The 15,596-nt window shown below is 39.3% G+C and overlaps 1 protein-coding gene across 2 annotated transcripts in view; it reads left to right on the top strand.

Moving 5' to 3' along the window:
* The first annotated feature begins 6,232 nt into the window (after positions 1-6,232).
* The window catches only part of LOC140458133 (voltage-dependent L-type calcium channel subunit alpha-1C-like), a 703,829-nt gene continuing 694,465 nt past the window's right edge, over positions 6,233-15,596 (top strand). For both annotated transcript variants that reach the window (XM_072552243.1, XM_072552244.1), the window contains exons 1-3: positions 6,233-6,631; positions 7,368-7,692; positions 8,987-9,092. In XM_072552243.1, coding sequence (XP_072408344.1) covers positions 6,583-6,631; positions 7,368-7,692; positions 8,987-9,092 — 480 coding nt within the window. In that variant the 5' untranslated portion in view covers positions 6,233-6,582. The remainder of the gene's footprint in view (positions 6,632-7,367; positions 7,693-8,986; positions 9,093-15,596) is intronic.

Below are 15,596 nucleotides of genomic sequence, written 5' to 3'. Positions count from 1 at the left end.
GCACTCTGCCACCCTACTCGGTTGGCACCCTCGCCAGTTGTCCACTACTTTCCAGGCATTCTGTCCCCTACCGACCTGACATCCTACTTACCTGGCACCCTACCGTCCCACCAGGCTAACATCATACTTATGGTTTTACAGCAGTTGTCAGTGTAGCTGTCTGGACCTTTACATTTCAAAATATGTCAGCTGCTGACATGAAAAAGGATGTGGTTTGCATTCCTCTGACAGTTCCACAGGAACGAACTGTGATTGGAATGGAAGTAAGACTCTGTATTTCGGAGAGAGACCTCAGCCAAATCTACGCAGAATTCAGAACTCCCTTCTTTTGTAGAAAAGGCACGAAATTGCCACTCCACAGAAAATCTGGCCCAAATGTTTCTTTCCTCATCCTAATTTTAAAAGAAAATGTTTTGATGGAAATTGACAGAAGAAGTGAAAATGGAAATAAGGTTGAAAAAAGCCACTGATGTTTCATCACTTTGGGAATAAATGCCCATAATGATGGAGTATATGTATGGTTTAGGGTAAGGTGACAGATTGCAGATGAAGGTGATGGAAATTACAAAGAGCTGGGCTGGTACTTTGAAGAAGAGGTAGAAATGATGAAAATAATAATCTTTGTTCAGAAAGGAAATAAGTAGCGGAAAGGTGAAAGGATTTAAGATGTACAAGTTAATACATGGCTTGGAAAGGGTGGATGCTAGGAAATTGTTTCCGTTAGGTGAGGAGACTAGGACCCGTGGACACAGCCTTAGAATTAGAGGGGGTAAATTCAGAACAGAAATGCGGAGACATTTCTTCAGCCAGAGAGTGGTGGGCCTGTGGAATTCATTGCCGCAGAGTGCAGTGGAGGCCGGGACGCTAAATGTCTTCAAGGCAGAGATTGATAGATTCTTGTTGTCTTGGGGAATTAAGGGCTACGGGGAGAGTGCGGGTAAGTGGAATTGAAGTGCCCAGCAGCCATGATTGAATGGCGGAGTGGACTCGATGGGCCGAATGGCCTTACTTCCACTCCTATGTCTTATGGTCTTATGGTCTTAAGATGTTGGTAGCAGAGGGTAGGGAAAAGTACATTATTGTGAGAAGGAAGAATGCTATTTTTCTATAACCTGAATACTTGCAGGCATAATTGGCTTTTTTCTTCTCTGTCATCTTTTTTCTCTGCCTGAAGGCAGACCTGACCCACAGCACCATAACATCCATAATAACAGGACAAGAATCAGGTCCAGAATCCTCCACAAGTGAAATAAGAATTGATAAACAGATGAGGGTATTTGCTAATGTCTTTTGGTCAGCCAGTTCCTTGATTTCAAAAGTTTATCCTTTTATTCAGATCCTTTCAGAAACTTGCCCCTCTTCTTCCAATTCTCTGTATTGGCCTTTTACATAACCATCGCTTCCTTTTCCCACTGCCACCACCACCATCACAATCTATAACTGGGCTTTCAGACATCTAGGCCATGAGCTCTGGTATCCTTTCCCAAGCCGTGTGACCTCCATCTGCTCCTTTACATTGTTTCTTGAAGACTATTTCATCTACGAAGCTTTTGGTCACTCGACAAAAGCTCTCTTTCTTTGGCTCAGTATAATGTTGAATGACGACGTGCCTTGAAACACTTTGTGAAATTTTACATTAATGAAGGTAGCATATAACTATGATATGAAAATTGTGGCTGGTGGATGAAAAACATCTGGCCTCTTGCCAACTACAATAGGCCAGCTATTGGAAAGGGGAATAATTAAATTAAACTGATACTGAAGCAAGAGACAAGAACAGGAACAGGGATTAAGCTGTTTAAAAGAGGAAAGTGGATTGAGTGAATAGTTAGAGGCATAAGGCTTCTGGAAAAGTGAAGAAAGCAGAGAACTTGAATTTTATAGTTTTGCGCAAAGCAGTGACTCAAATTCCAGAAAATCTCAATATACCCCACAGCTGCTAAAGGCAAAACCAGTGAAATTAAACGTTGTTCCTTTCACCAGACTGATAAATACCGAGCTCAAAATGATACATTCTGCAAAGATTCTTATTGCTTCAAAAATTACATGAGTAAAAATATGCAGCAAAAGAAGTATTTGGAATTTATTTTTCAAAGAATTAAAATTGCTGAATAATAAGTAGTAATTAGAATTTGAATTATTGTTACTATAAATCAGTGGTCTTGATGCTACTGCTGAGGATTAATTTTGCCTTAATTCTTTCTGTATATAGGGTAAACCAATTGTAATGTGATTCAACATACTTCAAACTTGCTTATAACAAGGAGGTCTCTTAGTTCCGAAAAGGAATAAATTATTGTTTAAATCTTAATTTTGCTCTTTAAAAATAGGAGAATTTAGGTTTTTTTTACTTGTGCAGTTTAACTATAGACAGTGCATTTTTGGATGCCAAAAGCCAAATTATTACGGAGCTCAACTGTATACTATCAACATTAATAAGGAGGGAAACTAAAGGTCAATATTTTAGCATTACATCCTATTGATTAACAAATCAATTCACAAAAAAGTAACAAATTTTATCTCTTTTTCCCACTAAATTTTAGAAAATGGTAATGACTGTACAAGTTATCACATAATTAGCTTTATTTGTGATTTTTTTCATTATCTACATTAAATTAAGTGGTCTATCATTAGATAAACAGGCAGTTCAGCTAAATGGTCTATTCTGTATGTATGCTCCACATAAATCTCTTTGAGTAGTTATTCATTGAAGCATATCAGCAGAATTTTTAAAATGAAACATAGAACTGCAGCTGTTGAAGATGTGAAACAAAAACAGAAATTGCTGAACAAACTCAACACTGGGTCAGTGGACTTGAAACATTAACTCTGCCTTCTCTCCAAGAATACTGCCAGACCTGCTGAATTTCTACAGAAATTTCTCTTTCTATTTCAGCAGAATCACCCTGCTATAGGAAGGATATTACTAAATTGGAAAGGACCCAGAAAAGATTTAAAAGGATGTTACCAGGATGGGAAGGTTTGAGTTAAAAGGAGAGACTGGATAGGCTGGGACATTTTTCCCTGCGGTGCAGGAGGTAATGGAGTGGCCTTATAGACGTTTTTAAGATCAAGAGAGGCATAGGTAAGGTGAATAACAAAGGCCTTTTCCCTAGGGTACGGGAGTTCAAAATTGGAGCATAGGCTTAAGGGAAGAGGGGAAAAGTTTAAAAGGGACTTGAGGGGCAATATTTTCACATAGTAGGTGGTGCATATATAGAATGAATTGCCAGAGGAAGTGGTAGATGCAGGTATAGTTCCAATATTTAAAAGACATTTGGATAGGTATATGAAGGAAAAGGTTTAGAAGGATATGGGCCATACGCAGGCAGATGGGACTAGTTGGGAAACCTAGTCGGCATGGACAAGTTGGACTGAAATATCTGTTTCTGTGCTGTAAAACTCTATGACTCTAATGCTAATCTAACTTCCACTTCAATGGCTCTGCCATTTGTTTCAACTACTCCATGTTGTAATGCATTCCTCATTCCTGCTACTCCTTAGGTAAACATATTATTCCTGAATGCACTATTGGTTTATCACTAACTAACTTAATAGCTTCTTGTTTTGCTTTCTCCTGCAAATGGAAACAATTTCTCCCTATCTAACCAAACAAACCCCTCTGTTATTTCAAAAGTCTCCATATATCTGACGAAACACCTCTACTCAGTAACCCACAGCTTTTTATTTCTTGGAAAAAGAGCAAACTTGTTCAATATATCCTCATAAATATAAACTCTCATCTCTGATATCAAATCCTGTATATCACTTTTGCATGTTCTCCAATGCCTCTATGTTCTCATAATATATATCACAGAACAATGTTAGTATTCGAGTTGAATTCTAAGCAAAGTTCTAAACAAGGTTAATGTGACTTTCCTACTTTTCAGTTCTAGTCCTCTAAAAGTGAACCCAGTACTTGATTTGCTTTGTTTATGGTCTTATCACCTGTTTTTGTTTTTAGTGATCTGTATATTGGTGCCCAGTGATCCCTTTGCTTCCCCACCTGGTTTAGTCTATTCCTGTCTAATCAGCATGTGGCCTTAATTTTCCGAGCAAGAAATTCATTTGTGGCTCAGTTGGTTGCACTCCTCTGAGTGACAGTGTTGTGGGCTCAAATCCCATTCCATGAGATAGCATGAAAATCAAGGTGGAAAGTGCACTGAGGGAATGCTGCAATGTTGGTGGTGCTGCCTTTAGCAGGTGAGATTTTGCAAAGGAGAGCATTTGAACTATTCCCGGTATCCTAGCCAACATTTATCCCCAAACAGCTTATCTGTTTACTATTACATTACTACTTGTGTGAGGTTACGATGTACAAATTGGCTGACCCTTCATTGGCATACATTCAAAAAATATTCCATTGGTTGTACAGTATACTCTGATGTCTGATGGATGCAAGTTTTTTTTTCATTTTCAAAATGCAGCAGTCATACTTATTTATAACAAAATTCATTTGCAATTGAAAGCCAAGTTTGTAAATTTTTAAAAAAGTTTTTACTTCAGGATCATAGCCTAAACTTCAATTTGAATATTTTTCTATAAAAGTAGTTGATTTAAATTCAGTCAAAATGTGTTTTTGAATTACTTATCTTTGTAACCAAAACTTTTCACATCCAAAAGATGTGGATTTAAAAAAAATCTTACATCATAACTAAGTGTATAAATTTTCACACAACATCCGGGATCTGAGCAGTATTTTTGCAGAACTTGCCAATGTGCAATCTGTGCCATTTTCACAATGGCATAATTTCAAAGGGCACATTAGTAAATTTAAGGATTTATGATTTTCTTCATTGTTTCAAGACGTTTGAAAAGGATGGGTAATTTAACTCTCAATACTATAGGTATATCTCAAATTGAAATTAGTAACTGCCTTTTCTCTTTGCTCCCATGTTTGATACATCAGTAGTTTTATTTTCATGACAGGAAAAAAATACAACTTCCAAGATATGAAAAAACTAAGCTTGTTTTTCTGGTTATTTGAACATGTCAGGATAATAAATCTGACTTTTTATGGTTTATTTGTTTTATGTTAAATTCATTACTGATACTCTAATTTTAAATATATGGTTAGTCAAGTAAAGTATCTTGCTTGGCATGAATAAAAAATGCTATTACCTTTAAAATTCACACAAGAACATGAACTTCCAAACTGAATAGTGCAACAAAATAGTTTAGAATTAAAGATTAGTCAGCTACCATTGGAAATAAGTAAGCAACTGCCATATAAATAAATAACTAAAAATAGCAGTACAGGCAGTGTGGTAACATTATAGAATATGGGTTTCTGCAATATATTGAAGTGTGTAATTTAGCGAGGTTATACCTAAATTGAGATAAAATTTACAATCTGGTAGAGTTTGTCATCAAACTTTGGGTTCCTATCCCAATGCATTTATTTACACTTGATTGATTGTGAAATAAAAATGTAGTTAGCTGCATAAAATAACTGAAGGTTTAAACTTATCTCCACCTGTTTCAAGTTCAACTTACTAATTAAATTATCTATAATGGATCACGAATACAATTTACCCAACCTTATTTGATTCCACCCAGATATTTATTTGTTTCTTACTAATTTATAAGTAACAGTCATAATTATTTACTTCAAGCATCTCCTGGGCCGAAGGAGCTGCGGTTGCTTCCAGTTCTCTTGTCTTAGTTTAGAGAGAAAATTTCATCATAGCTATGACCTGGTGACCTTTGCTTAAATTGAATTTACAACTCAGGACAACAAAGCTTTTAATGGATAGTAATTACATTTCCAAGCATTTGGCTGATTAACAGATTTCCTTGAGTTTTGGATTCTAGTTTTTTTTTTCATTATAATATGACACTATTTTCTTCTATGGTTTATACTCACCAAAGGTCAACTGTATAGTTTTGTTTTCTACGACTTAATGAAAATGTATGTATAGAATCTTTTATTCAAAGTCAGTTGATAGGATGACAAAGAAATATTTGTGTCTTTCTATAAGCTTCGGACACGCAATACAAGATATCAACAAGTTGAGTAGAAGGATAATTAAGCCAAAAAAGGGAAACAGTTGGCATGAGCTTTTTGTTTTTTTTGGCTTAGGGAGACATTGTCCACTTGCTTATTTTACGTCATGATTCCATAGACTGTTTCCAGGCTCTGGAGACAAAAAAAAACTGTGCTTAGTTTATTTTACACGTAAGAACATCTGGAAACAGTCAGGAGATAGCGCTCAGAGAGCTCTTCCAGCGAACGTAGGGAATGGCCTGAAAGACTGCATGTTTTCTTTTGTCCGTCTATTTTCCACGCTTCGTTAGGACCTTCCTCCGCCCCCCGCTTTTAACCGTTCCTTATATACTGAAAGACAGGATTTAACCCTCAGAGAGTTGCCCTGGATCTTTTCCCTCCTCCCATAATATCCACTGAACAGAGTGAAAGCGAGCTTGGAATGTGTATGATGTGCTCTCTGTGAAGCCCCGGATGTAGTCAGGATGTGTTGTGAGAAAGAGGGAGGTATAGAGGATCAGTTACTTGCGTTTTATTGTAATAATGGGGATCAGGTAATCGCCGTTCGTGGAACAAAAAAAAATTGGCATATTTAAATGGTGAATGAAAAGGAGAGGATGTATATTCCCGAGGAAAACCATCAAGGTAAGTACTGTGAAACAGAGGAATGGGGAAGAGAGAGAAAGAGGAGCATCGCAAATCTTATTTCCTTAAATATAACCGGTGGGCGTTTAGGCTGTATAGCATTATTTAACAGGCAGTTTGGGAGAATAATATGTTTTATGCACCGTTTTACACTTTTCCCCGCAAAGATTAATATACATGTTGAAACATTCGTTCGAAGCAATGCTGCTGCACATGTATTGTACATGAAATTAACATGCGATCAAGTTGTCCGGGCGTTTTATTTAAAGGAAATGCTCTATGGTTAAATACCATAATGCTATTTGGGGGATCTTTTGGATGGTATCGTAAAGGTAATACGAACGATATCTAAATTTGGCTGTTTTTGATCGAGCTCCCGGATGATTCATTATTTTTGAACTATGGACGGAGATTTTTTTTCTTCAATTTTTCTGTTAGCATTCGCGAAGGAAATGGCTCCACCATCTGTGAAGTCATTATTTCAGGTTGCAGTTTTTCCTTTTAATCTCAAATCTTGGAGTATTTAAAAATCTGAATGATGTTCTGTACTTTAATAGTTTTGTACACATTTATTTGTGATTTTCAATATTCTGCTGATTTGATTCGAATTTACTAAGAGACTTGCTTAAAAATCTACGAATTATCAGAGATTGGCAGCAACTACTTGGAGAAAGGAATACTAGAGGCTACATTTTATAGCATAAAATGGCTAAAGTATTATACATTTTTTTTCTAGGCGCCAACTATGGTAGCAGCCGAACTGTATTTGCCCATGGCCTTCCAAATGCCAGGACGGACGGTCTGGCACCAGAGCACATCCCAAGTCCTGGAGCTGCCTTGTCGTGGCAAGCAGCCATCGACGCAGCCAGACAAGCCAAAGCCGCTGCGATGATGGGCAACAATATGGTCTCTACGGTCAACTCAGCCCAAAGGAAAAGGCAACAGTATAGCAAGCAGAAAAAACAAGCTAACGCCGCGACCACACGTCCACCACGGGCTCTCTTCTGCTTGACACTCAAAAACCCTCTGAGGCGAGCATGTATCAATATTGTTGAATGGAAATATCCTTTAAAATATGAAAATATTCGAAATTGCAAACTGTTAAATATAAAAATGTTTGCAAGCATTAAAGTATGCTGATCCATGGGTACAGCTAGATTGCGATAATTTTATATATATAAATGCAAACGCGCTTTCAAGAAATGGGGAGTAAGAGACCAGACAACCTTTCACGATCTAAAACATGTTTGCAAAGCTCCTTTAACTCATTAATTCATTCCAACGAGGTTCATCAAACTAAATCGCATACGTAGACACTGGTGAGACGTTTGGATAGGTGACAGACCATGGACGAATGCGAAAACAAGGATGGGATTTCTAAAATTGAGAGTCAATGCAGAAAAGCAAGCCACGGGGCTAATAAGTGAATGGAATTTAATGCGTATTAAGGTTTCTGTAGCAGAATCTTCAATGATCTTAAGCTTATGAAGATACAAAATGGAGGGGGGTGGCATTGGAATAGTCACGTCGAAAGGTAGCAAAAGTGGGAATGAAATTCAACAACACGTGAGCTTAGTAGGGATGTTACCGAAGTCTTCCTGGTGGAAAGGATACGAGTTTGTAAGATGAGTTTAGTGCAAGATTGAAAATAATTTAGCCCCGTGTCCCAATCTTCAGCCGCCCACCAAGGTATAGAGTTGGCAAATCAAATCTGTGGCATGACTGGAGAAGATAACTTCAGATATTTAATTGAAGGAAAGTTCTAATTCAGTACTGAATGATGAACAAGCAAAGAGATAAATGCGGTATTCTCAGTATATGTGTCAGCATTTGTGTTTTTTGGGGTGTCTTTGCAGCCGAGCAGCATGCAAATGAGAAATAGGGAAGAGCTGAAAAAATTCTTGCCAACGTAAAGTGCCAGAAGAAAGTCATTGCGGGAGTTTTCTGGCTATGACTTGATTGGAATAAAACGAGACAGGTCATATTCACGTCGTCATATGTACACTGGGAGTGGCCTGATAATGAATGGACGTTGACATATATAGGAATACAACTTCTAATTTTTGTTCAAACTTATTTTCCAAACATACTTCCACAGAAATAATTATTTTATTCTAAAACTATCCACGCGCATAAAAAATTTAAGATTCCTGTCGGGGCCACTTTATTAACTTAAAAAAAACTTGCAATATCCGAACGCAAAGTGCTTGTGCCTTTCTCGTATCTGGAACTTTCTGGTGAACTTCAAATTACATTCCAACCATATCATTTAACTTGAAACAAGTAAGATATGTATCTTTGCTTTTGGATTGTGATTTTTTTTAATTACAACAGTTCCTTAACTCTTAGCCTCAGGCCCTTCGAAATAATTATTCTGCTAACTATTTTCGCTAATTGTGTGGCCTTAGCCGTCTATATACCTTTCCCAGAGGACGACTCGAATGCAACCAATTCCAATCTGGTAAATTCAAAATACTTGTAGTGTTGATCTATTAGCATGCCCGGTGGTATATTTTGAAATCAAGAAGCATGTGGCTTTTGGAAACGTGTGAGTGAGTTGTAAATGGTTGTGATGAGCTGTGTAATACTTTAAGTTATATTGAAAATTTAGTAATGTTTGCCCTCCTTAGGCAGTGAAGGTAAATGATTTCTGTTGGCTGGATGGGTGGTGTTGACTTGTCTGACCCCGTGATGACCCCCCGCGCGTTTATAAGAGTTTGACTTTTAATTTGGCATGCGAACCAAGCTGGTGGTTAGGTTGACACATTACGATGACTAAAACGGAATTAGATGTGTTTTATCTATTATGTTTTTTATGCTCATAATGTCACAATCACTTACTACTACTTTTGAAATTTGTGGTTATATTTGAATTATATGAATGATGCATAGGTGATGTTATCAAACTTCCTCTGTTGTAATCCGATCATCATCATCCGATTGATAATGAGTTTGTTCGTGCTCTGTAAAATGGCGGACTGTTTAATCGTGTCTAATCACGACCGGCGCTGCATTGTTAGGGGGCATGTTGGAAAAATTGTGAAGGTAGATTTGTAGACCTAATCTCTTTTAAAAAATATTAGTATACTACCACTGATCTGAAAGTAATTTTGTTTCATGGTTTCACTGTAATAGCATAGATGATAAATGGTAAACATTGTCGACCAATTTCTTAAGGGGCCAATATTTCTAAAGAAGCCACGATTAAGATGCTTACCTATATCCTGCGACTATGCACTGTAGTTTGCCTTTAGTATATAAACTAGAACATTTTAGTTTGTGTAAAACGGTTATATTTAGGATATTTAGCATATTTTATAACATAGTGTGGGAACTGCTTGCATAATGTTGTGGAGCAGGTGTATGTGTTTAAATCTTAAATGGACAAGATTGTGGCATTGTCAATTAAATAATTCTCTGTAGAAGTACTTGCCATTTGCTGTTTAAAAATTATTTCATTGTTTAAGTTAACTGACTAATGAAAAATCAAGTGGCACACACGAAGAGCACCACTAACTTTAATTGTATAGAATATCTTTGGTGTATGTCTATCTTCCAGTTAGCTGTTAATTTTGGGTAACTTTATTTTTGGACCTAATTGATGCCACAGATCACGTGAATGCAAGCTTTAATGATTTAGCCATGAAATCTGGAATCACTGTTCCACCTTAACATAGGTTTCTGCATTCTAGGTACTCTTATTTTAGTTTGTAATGCGTTCAGTAACTTAAAATACATGGTTTCCATGGCTACTCAATTTAATTTGCGTGTGAAGAAATCATTTTGAGATAAATAGCACTAATGAGAATTGAGCAAAGTCATAAAGGCAATTTTTAAAAATTGGTACTTGCACGCAATATTGCCCATTTCTGGTAGCTAGTTAGAAGTGTCAGACACTGCAACTCAAATGAGCTGACATTTTTGACTGCAAATACTCCAGAGGGCCAGAAATGAAAGTCCCTAGTATGAGCACTGTTGTATTTCTACTAGTAAGCAAATCATAGAATTTGAGGCATTAATATTCAGAGCTGGTGAAGAAAATTCCAGATTTCACATGAAGAATAATCATCCATTTTAGTAATATTTTAAAATGATTTTAGCCTTTGAATTTGGAATTGGCAGGCCATTGGGGAGAAGAATCTCGTCCTTTTGATGGCAAAAAATCCTTTGTGGCATCTTGGTTTAGGGGAAACGGGTGGATACAATCCATGAAAATCTGAAAATTAGCATACCTGGGAGATGATAATGTGAAGATTATCTGTCATGTGGATCCCTTGTGAAAGATGTTCCTGTTCTTCTACTTGAGGTTATTGAGTCCTTTGGACTCGCCATCTCCAGAAAATCAATGATGTGTTATATTACCCTAGTTTCGTGACATCTGCATTTTCTTGTGTTATACTGTGTATTCACCCATAAGCTGCCCTTTCCTTTTTTTTAAGTATCCACGATTTACTCAGTATTCAGTATACAAATATTTGGGCCAGATGGTTTCATGCTGGTATTAATAATGAGTTTCCTCACACTCTTTCTTGACTATAATGTGTTCTTGTATTCCGGTTATCGGTTTGCTCACTGAGCTGGTGGGTTTGTTCTCAGACATTTTGCCACCATGCTATGTAACGTCATCACTGAGTCTCCAGTGAAGCATTGGTGTCTTATCCCGCTTGCTATTTATAGGTCTTGGTTTGTTGTGATGTGTGTTATCCATTTTGACCAAGCAGCAAGGAGAGAAGGTGAAGTGAGGGCTGCCGGGCAGGGTATGTTTCCCGCTTTAAAAGGGACTTACCTTGGGAGGCGGGCCTCCATTTTGACAGAGTGCCGAGGAGAGAAGGTGAGGGCTGCTGGGAAGTTAAGGGCTTAATTTATATTTGGGCAGTGGCTGAACCTGAGATATTACATGTGTAGTATCTCCCTCACGTTCCCCCTCCTCTAACCGGAAGAAAAAGACTCTGTAAGGTAAGGCTTTTATTTCTTTCTTATCATTCTTTTTCATATATTTAAGTGCATTGTTTGATTTTAATTAGTTCATATAAAGCTAAGCTTACAATGGCAGGGGACCTCAGACCCGTAGCATGTGCCTCTTGCTTGATTTCGGAGCTTAGGAATTTTTCTGACATTCCTAATTCTTACACTTACAAGAAGTGTGTTCAGCTGTAGCTCTTATTTGACCGCATGACGGCTCTGGAGCTGTGGATGGACTTACTGTGGAACATCTGCGATGCTGAGGAGGTCGTGGATAGCATGTTTAGTGAACTAGTCACACTGCAGGTTAGAATTGCTGAGGGAGACAGTTAATGGGTGACCAAAAGACAGAAAAAGAGTAGGAAGGCAGTGCAGGTGTCCCCTGCTGTCATCTCCCTCCTAAACAGATATACCGTTTTGGATACTGTTGGGGGAGATGGCTCACCAGGAGAGGGCAGCAATTGTCATGATCATGGCACCATGGTGGGCACTGCTGTTCAGAAGGGTGGGAAAAAGACTCGTAGGGCCATAGTCATAGGGGATTCTATTGTGAGGGGAGTAGATAGGCAGTTCTGTGGCCAAAAACCGGACTCCTGGATGGTACGTTGCTTCCCAGGTGCTTGGGTCAGGGATGTCACCAACCAGCTGCAGAGCATTCTAAAATGGAAGGGTGCACAGCCAGTTATCTTGGTGCATATTGGCACCAACAAAATAAGTAAGAAAATGAGATGAGATCCTGAAAGAAGAATTCAGGGAGCTAGGAGAGAAGTTAAAGAGGAGGACCTCAAAAGTAGTGATCTCGGGATTACTACCAGTGCCATGTGCTAGCCAGAATAGGATGAACGCGTGGCTTGAGAGAGAGTGTAGGAGGGAGGGGCTCAGATTTGTTGGACTTTGGGACTGGTTCTGGGGAAAGTGGGACTATTACCTAATGGACGGTCTACATCTGAACCAGACTGGAACCAATGTCCTTGGGGGAGTTTTTGCTACTGCTGTTGGGGAGGTTTTAAACTAATGTGCCAGGGGACTGGGAACCAGCAGACAAAACAAGTAGGCAGCGAGATGGAGACTGGAGACTGTAAGAATCATGAAGATAGCATTAATAAAGGGAAGAGTAGGCAGAGAGCGGATAAGTGCAAAAGAACTGGTGGCCTGAAATGCATCTACTTTAATGCAAGGAGTACAGTGTGTAAGGCAGATGAACTTAGTGTTTGGATTGGTGCCTGGGAGTATGACGTCATTGTAATCCCAGAGACTTGGTTGAAGGAAGGGCATGATGATTGGCAATGTATGTTCCAGGATATAGATGCTTCAGACAGGACAGGGAGGGAAGTAAAAGGGGTTGGAGTTGCATTGCTGGTCAGGGATGATATCACTGCTGTGCTAAAGGAGGACACTATGGAGGTGAGGCATTATGGATGGAGCTGAGAAATAAGAAGGGTGCAGTTACATTGTTGGGGCTGTATTACAGGCCTCCCACCAGTGAGCGTGAGGTGGAAGAACAAATAGCTAAACAGATTATGGAAAGACGTAGAGGCAATAGGGTAGTGGTGACGGGAGATTTTAATTTTCCCAACATTGACTGGGATACACTTGGCATCAGAGGTCTGGATGGGATAGAATTTGTAAGAAGCATCCAGGAGAGTTTTCTAGAGCAGTATGTCAATAGTCCAACAAGGGAAGGAGCTAAATTGGACCTGGTACTGGGGAATAAGCCAGGACAGATGTTAGAAGTGCGGTAGAGGATTTCTTTGGGAACAGTGGCCACAATTCTTTAAGTTTTAAAATACTTGTAGATAAAGATAAGTGGTCCTAAGGGAAGAGTACTAAACTGGGCCAAGGCCAATTATATCAAAATTAGGTGGGAGTTTGGAAATGTGGATTGAACACAGCTATTTGAAGAGAAGTCCACATTTGATATGTGGGAGGCTTTCAAGGATAGGTATATCCCCTTGAAGGTAAAGGCTAGGAAGGGCAAGATTCGTGAAATGTGGATGACAGGAGAAATTGTACGACTAGCCAAGAGGAAAAAGGAAGCATACATAAGGTCTAGGCAGCTGAGAACAGAAGCCCTGGAGGAATATCGGAAGAGTAGGACAAGGTTTAAACCAGGAATCCAGTGGGCTAAAAGGGGTCATGAAATAGCTTTAGCACGCAGAATTAAAGAGAATCCCAAAGCATTTTCTTCTTTTATAAGAAGCAAATGGGTAACTAGAGAAAGGATCGGTCCACTAAAGGATAATGAAAGAAGGCTGTGTGTCGAACCTGAGAGAATGGGTGAGATTCTGAATGATTACTTTGCATCAGTGTTCACTGAGGAGAGGAACATGATGAGGAACATGATGAATCTTGAAATTAGAGATAGAAGTTTTGATTAGTCTGGATCATGTTGGCATAAGTAGGGAAGATTTGTTAGGTAGGCTAGAGGTTATTAAGGTGGACAAATCCCCAGGACCGGATGGGATCTATTCCAGGTTGCTGAGGGAGGCGAGAGAGGAAATAGCTGGGGCCCTGACAGATATCTTTGCGGCATCCTTAAATACAGGTGAGGTGCCAGAGGACTGGCAGGTAGCTCGTGTTGTCCCTCTGTACAAGAAGGGTATTAGGGTAAATACAGACCAGTGAGCCTAATGTTGGTGGTGGGAAAGTTGCTGGAGAGAGTAGTGAGGGATAGGATCTATTTATATGTAGAAAAGAATAGGCTTATTGGTGATAGGCAACATGGTTTTGTGTAAGTGAGATCGTGCCTTATCAATTTAAGAGTTCTTTGAAGAAGTGACCAATTTGATAGATAAAGGAAGGGCTGTTGATGTCATATACATGGACTTTAGTAAGGCGTTTGATAAGGTTCTCCATGGTAGACTAATGGAGAAAATGAAGTCATATGGTGTGCAGGGTGTTCTAGTTAGGTGGATAAAGAACTGGTTGAGCAACAGGAGACAGAGAGTAGTAGTTGAAGGGAGTTTCTCGAAATGGAGAAAGGTGACCAGCGGTGTTCCACAGGGGTCAGTGTTGGGGCCACTGTTGTTCGTAATATACATGAATGATCTGGATGAGGGCACTGTTGTTATGATCAACAAGTTTGCAGATGACACGAAGATTGGTGGAGTAGCAGAAAGCATAGGGGACTGTCAAAGAATACAGGAGCATATAGATAGACTGGAGAGTTGGGCGGAAAACTGGCAGATGGATTTCAATCCAGACAAATGTTAGGTGATGCATTTAGGCAAGACTAATTCTAGAGCGAATTATACAGTGAACAGAAGAGCCTTGGGAAAAGTTGATGGGCAGAGAGTTCTGGGAGTGCAGGTCCATTGTACCCTGAAGGTTGCTGCACAGGTGGATAGAGTGTTCAAGAAGGCATGTAGTATGCTTGCCTTCATTGGACAGGGTGTTGAGTATAATAGTTGGCAAGTCATGTTAAAATTGTACAGGACATTGGTTTGGCCGCATATGGAATACTGTGTACAGTTCTGGTCACCACATTACCAAAAATGTGCACGCTTTGGAGAGGGTGCAGAGAAGGTTTATGAGGACGTCGCCTTGTATGGAAGGTGCTACCAATGAAGAGAGGTTGAGTAGGTTAGGTTTATTTTTTTCATTTGAAAAAAGGAGATGGGGGGGGGGGGGGGGGAACCTGATTGAGGTTTACAAAATCGTGAAGTGTATAGACAGGGTGGATAGAGACAAACTTTTTCCCAGGGTGAAGGATTCCATTACGAGAGGTTACGCTTTCAAGGTGAGAGGTGGAAAGTTTAAGGGGGATACACTCGGCAAGTACTTCACATGGATGGTGGTGGGTGTCTGGAACACTTTGCCAGCAGAGGTGGTAGAGGCAGGCATGGTAGATTCGTTTCGGATGCATCTGGACAAATACATGAGTAGGTGGGGAGCAGATGGATACAGGTGCTTAGGAATTGACTGACAGGTTTAGACAGTACATTTGGATCGGCTCAGGCTTGGAGGGCTGAAGGACCTGTTTCAGGGCTGTAAATTTTCTTTG

The sequence above is a fragment of the Chiloscyllium punctatum genome, chromosome 32 (assembly GCF_047496795.1).
Source record: "Chiloscyllium punctatum isolate Juve2018m chromosome 32, sChiPun1.3, whole genome shotgun sequence".
NCBI lineage: Eukaryota > Metazoa > Chordata > Chondrichthyes > Orectolobiformes > Hemiscylliidae > Chiloscyllium > Chiloscyllium punctatum.
Note: the sequence above shows the minus strand (reverse complement) of the source record. Positions and strands in the feature narration are given on the sequence as shown.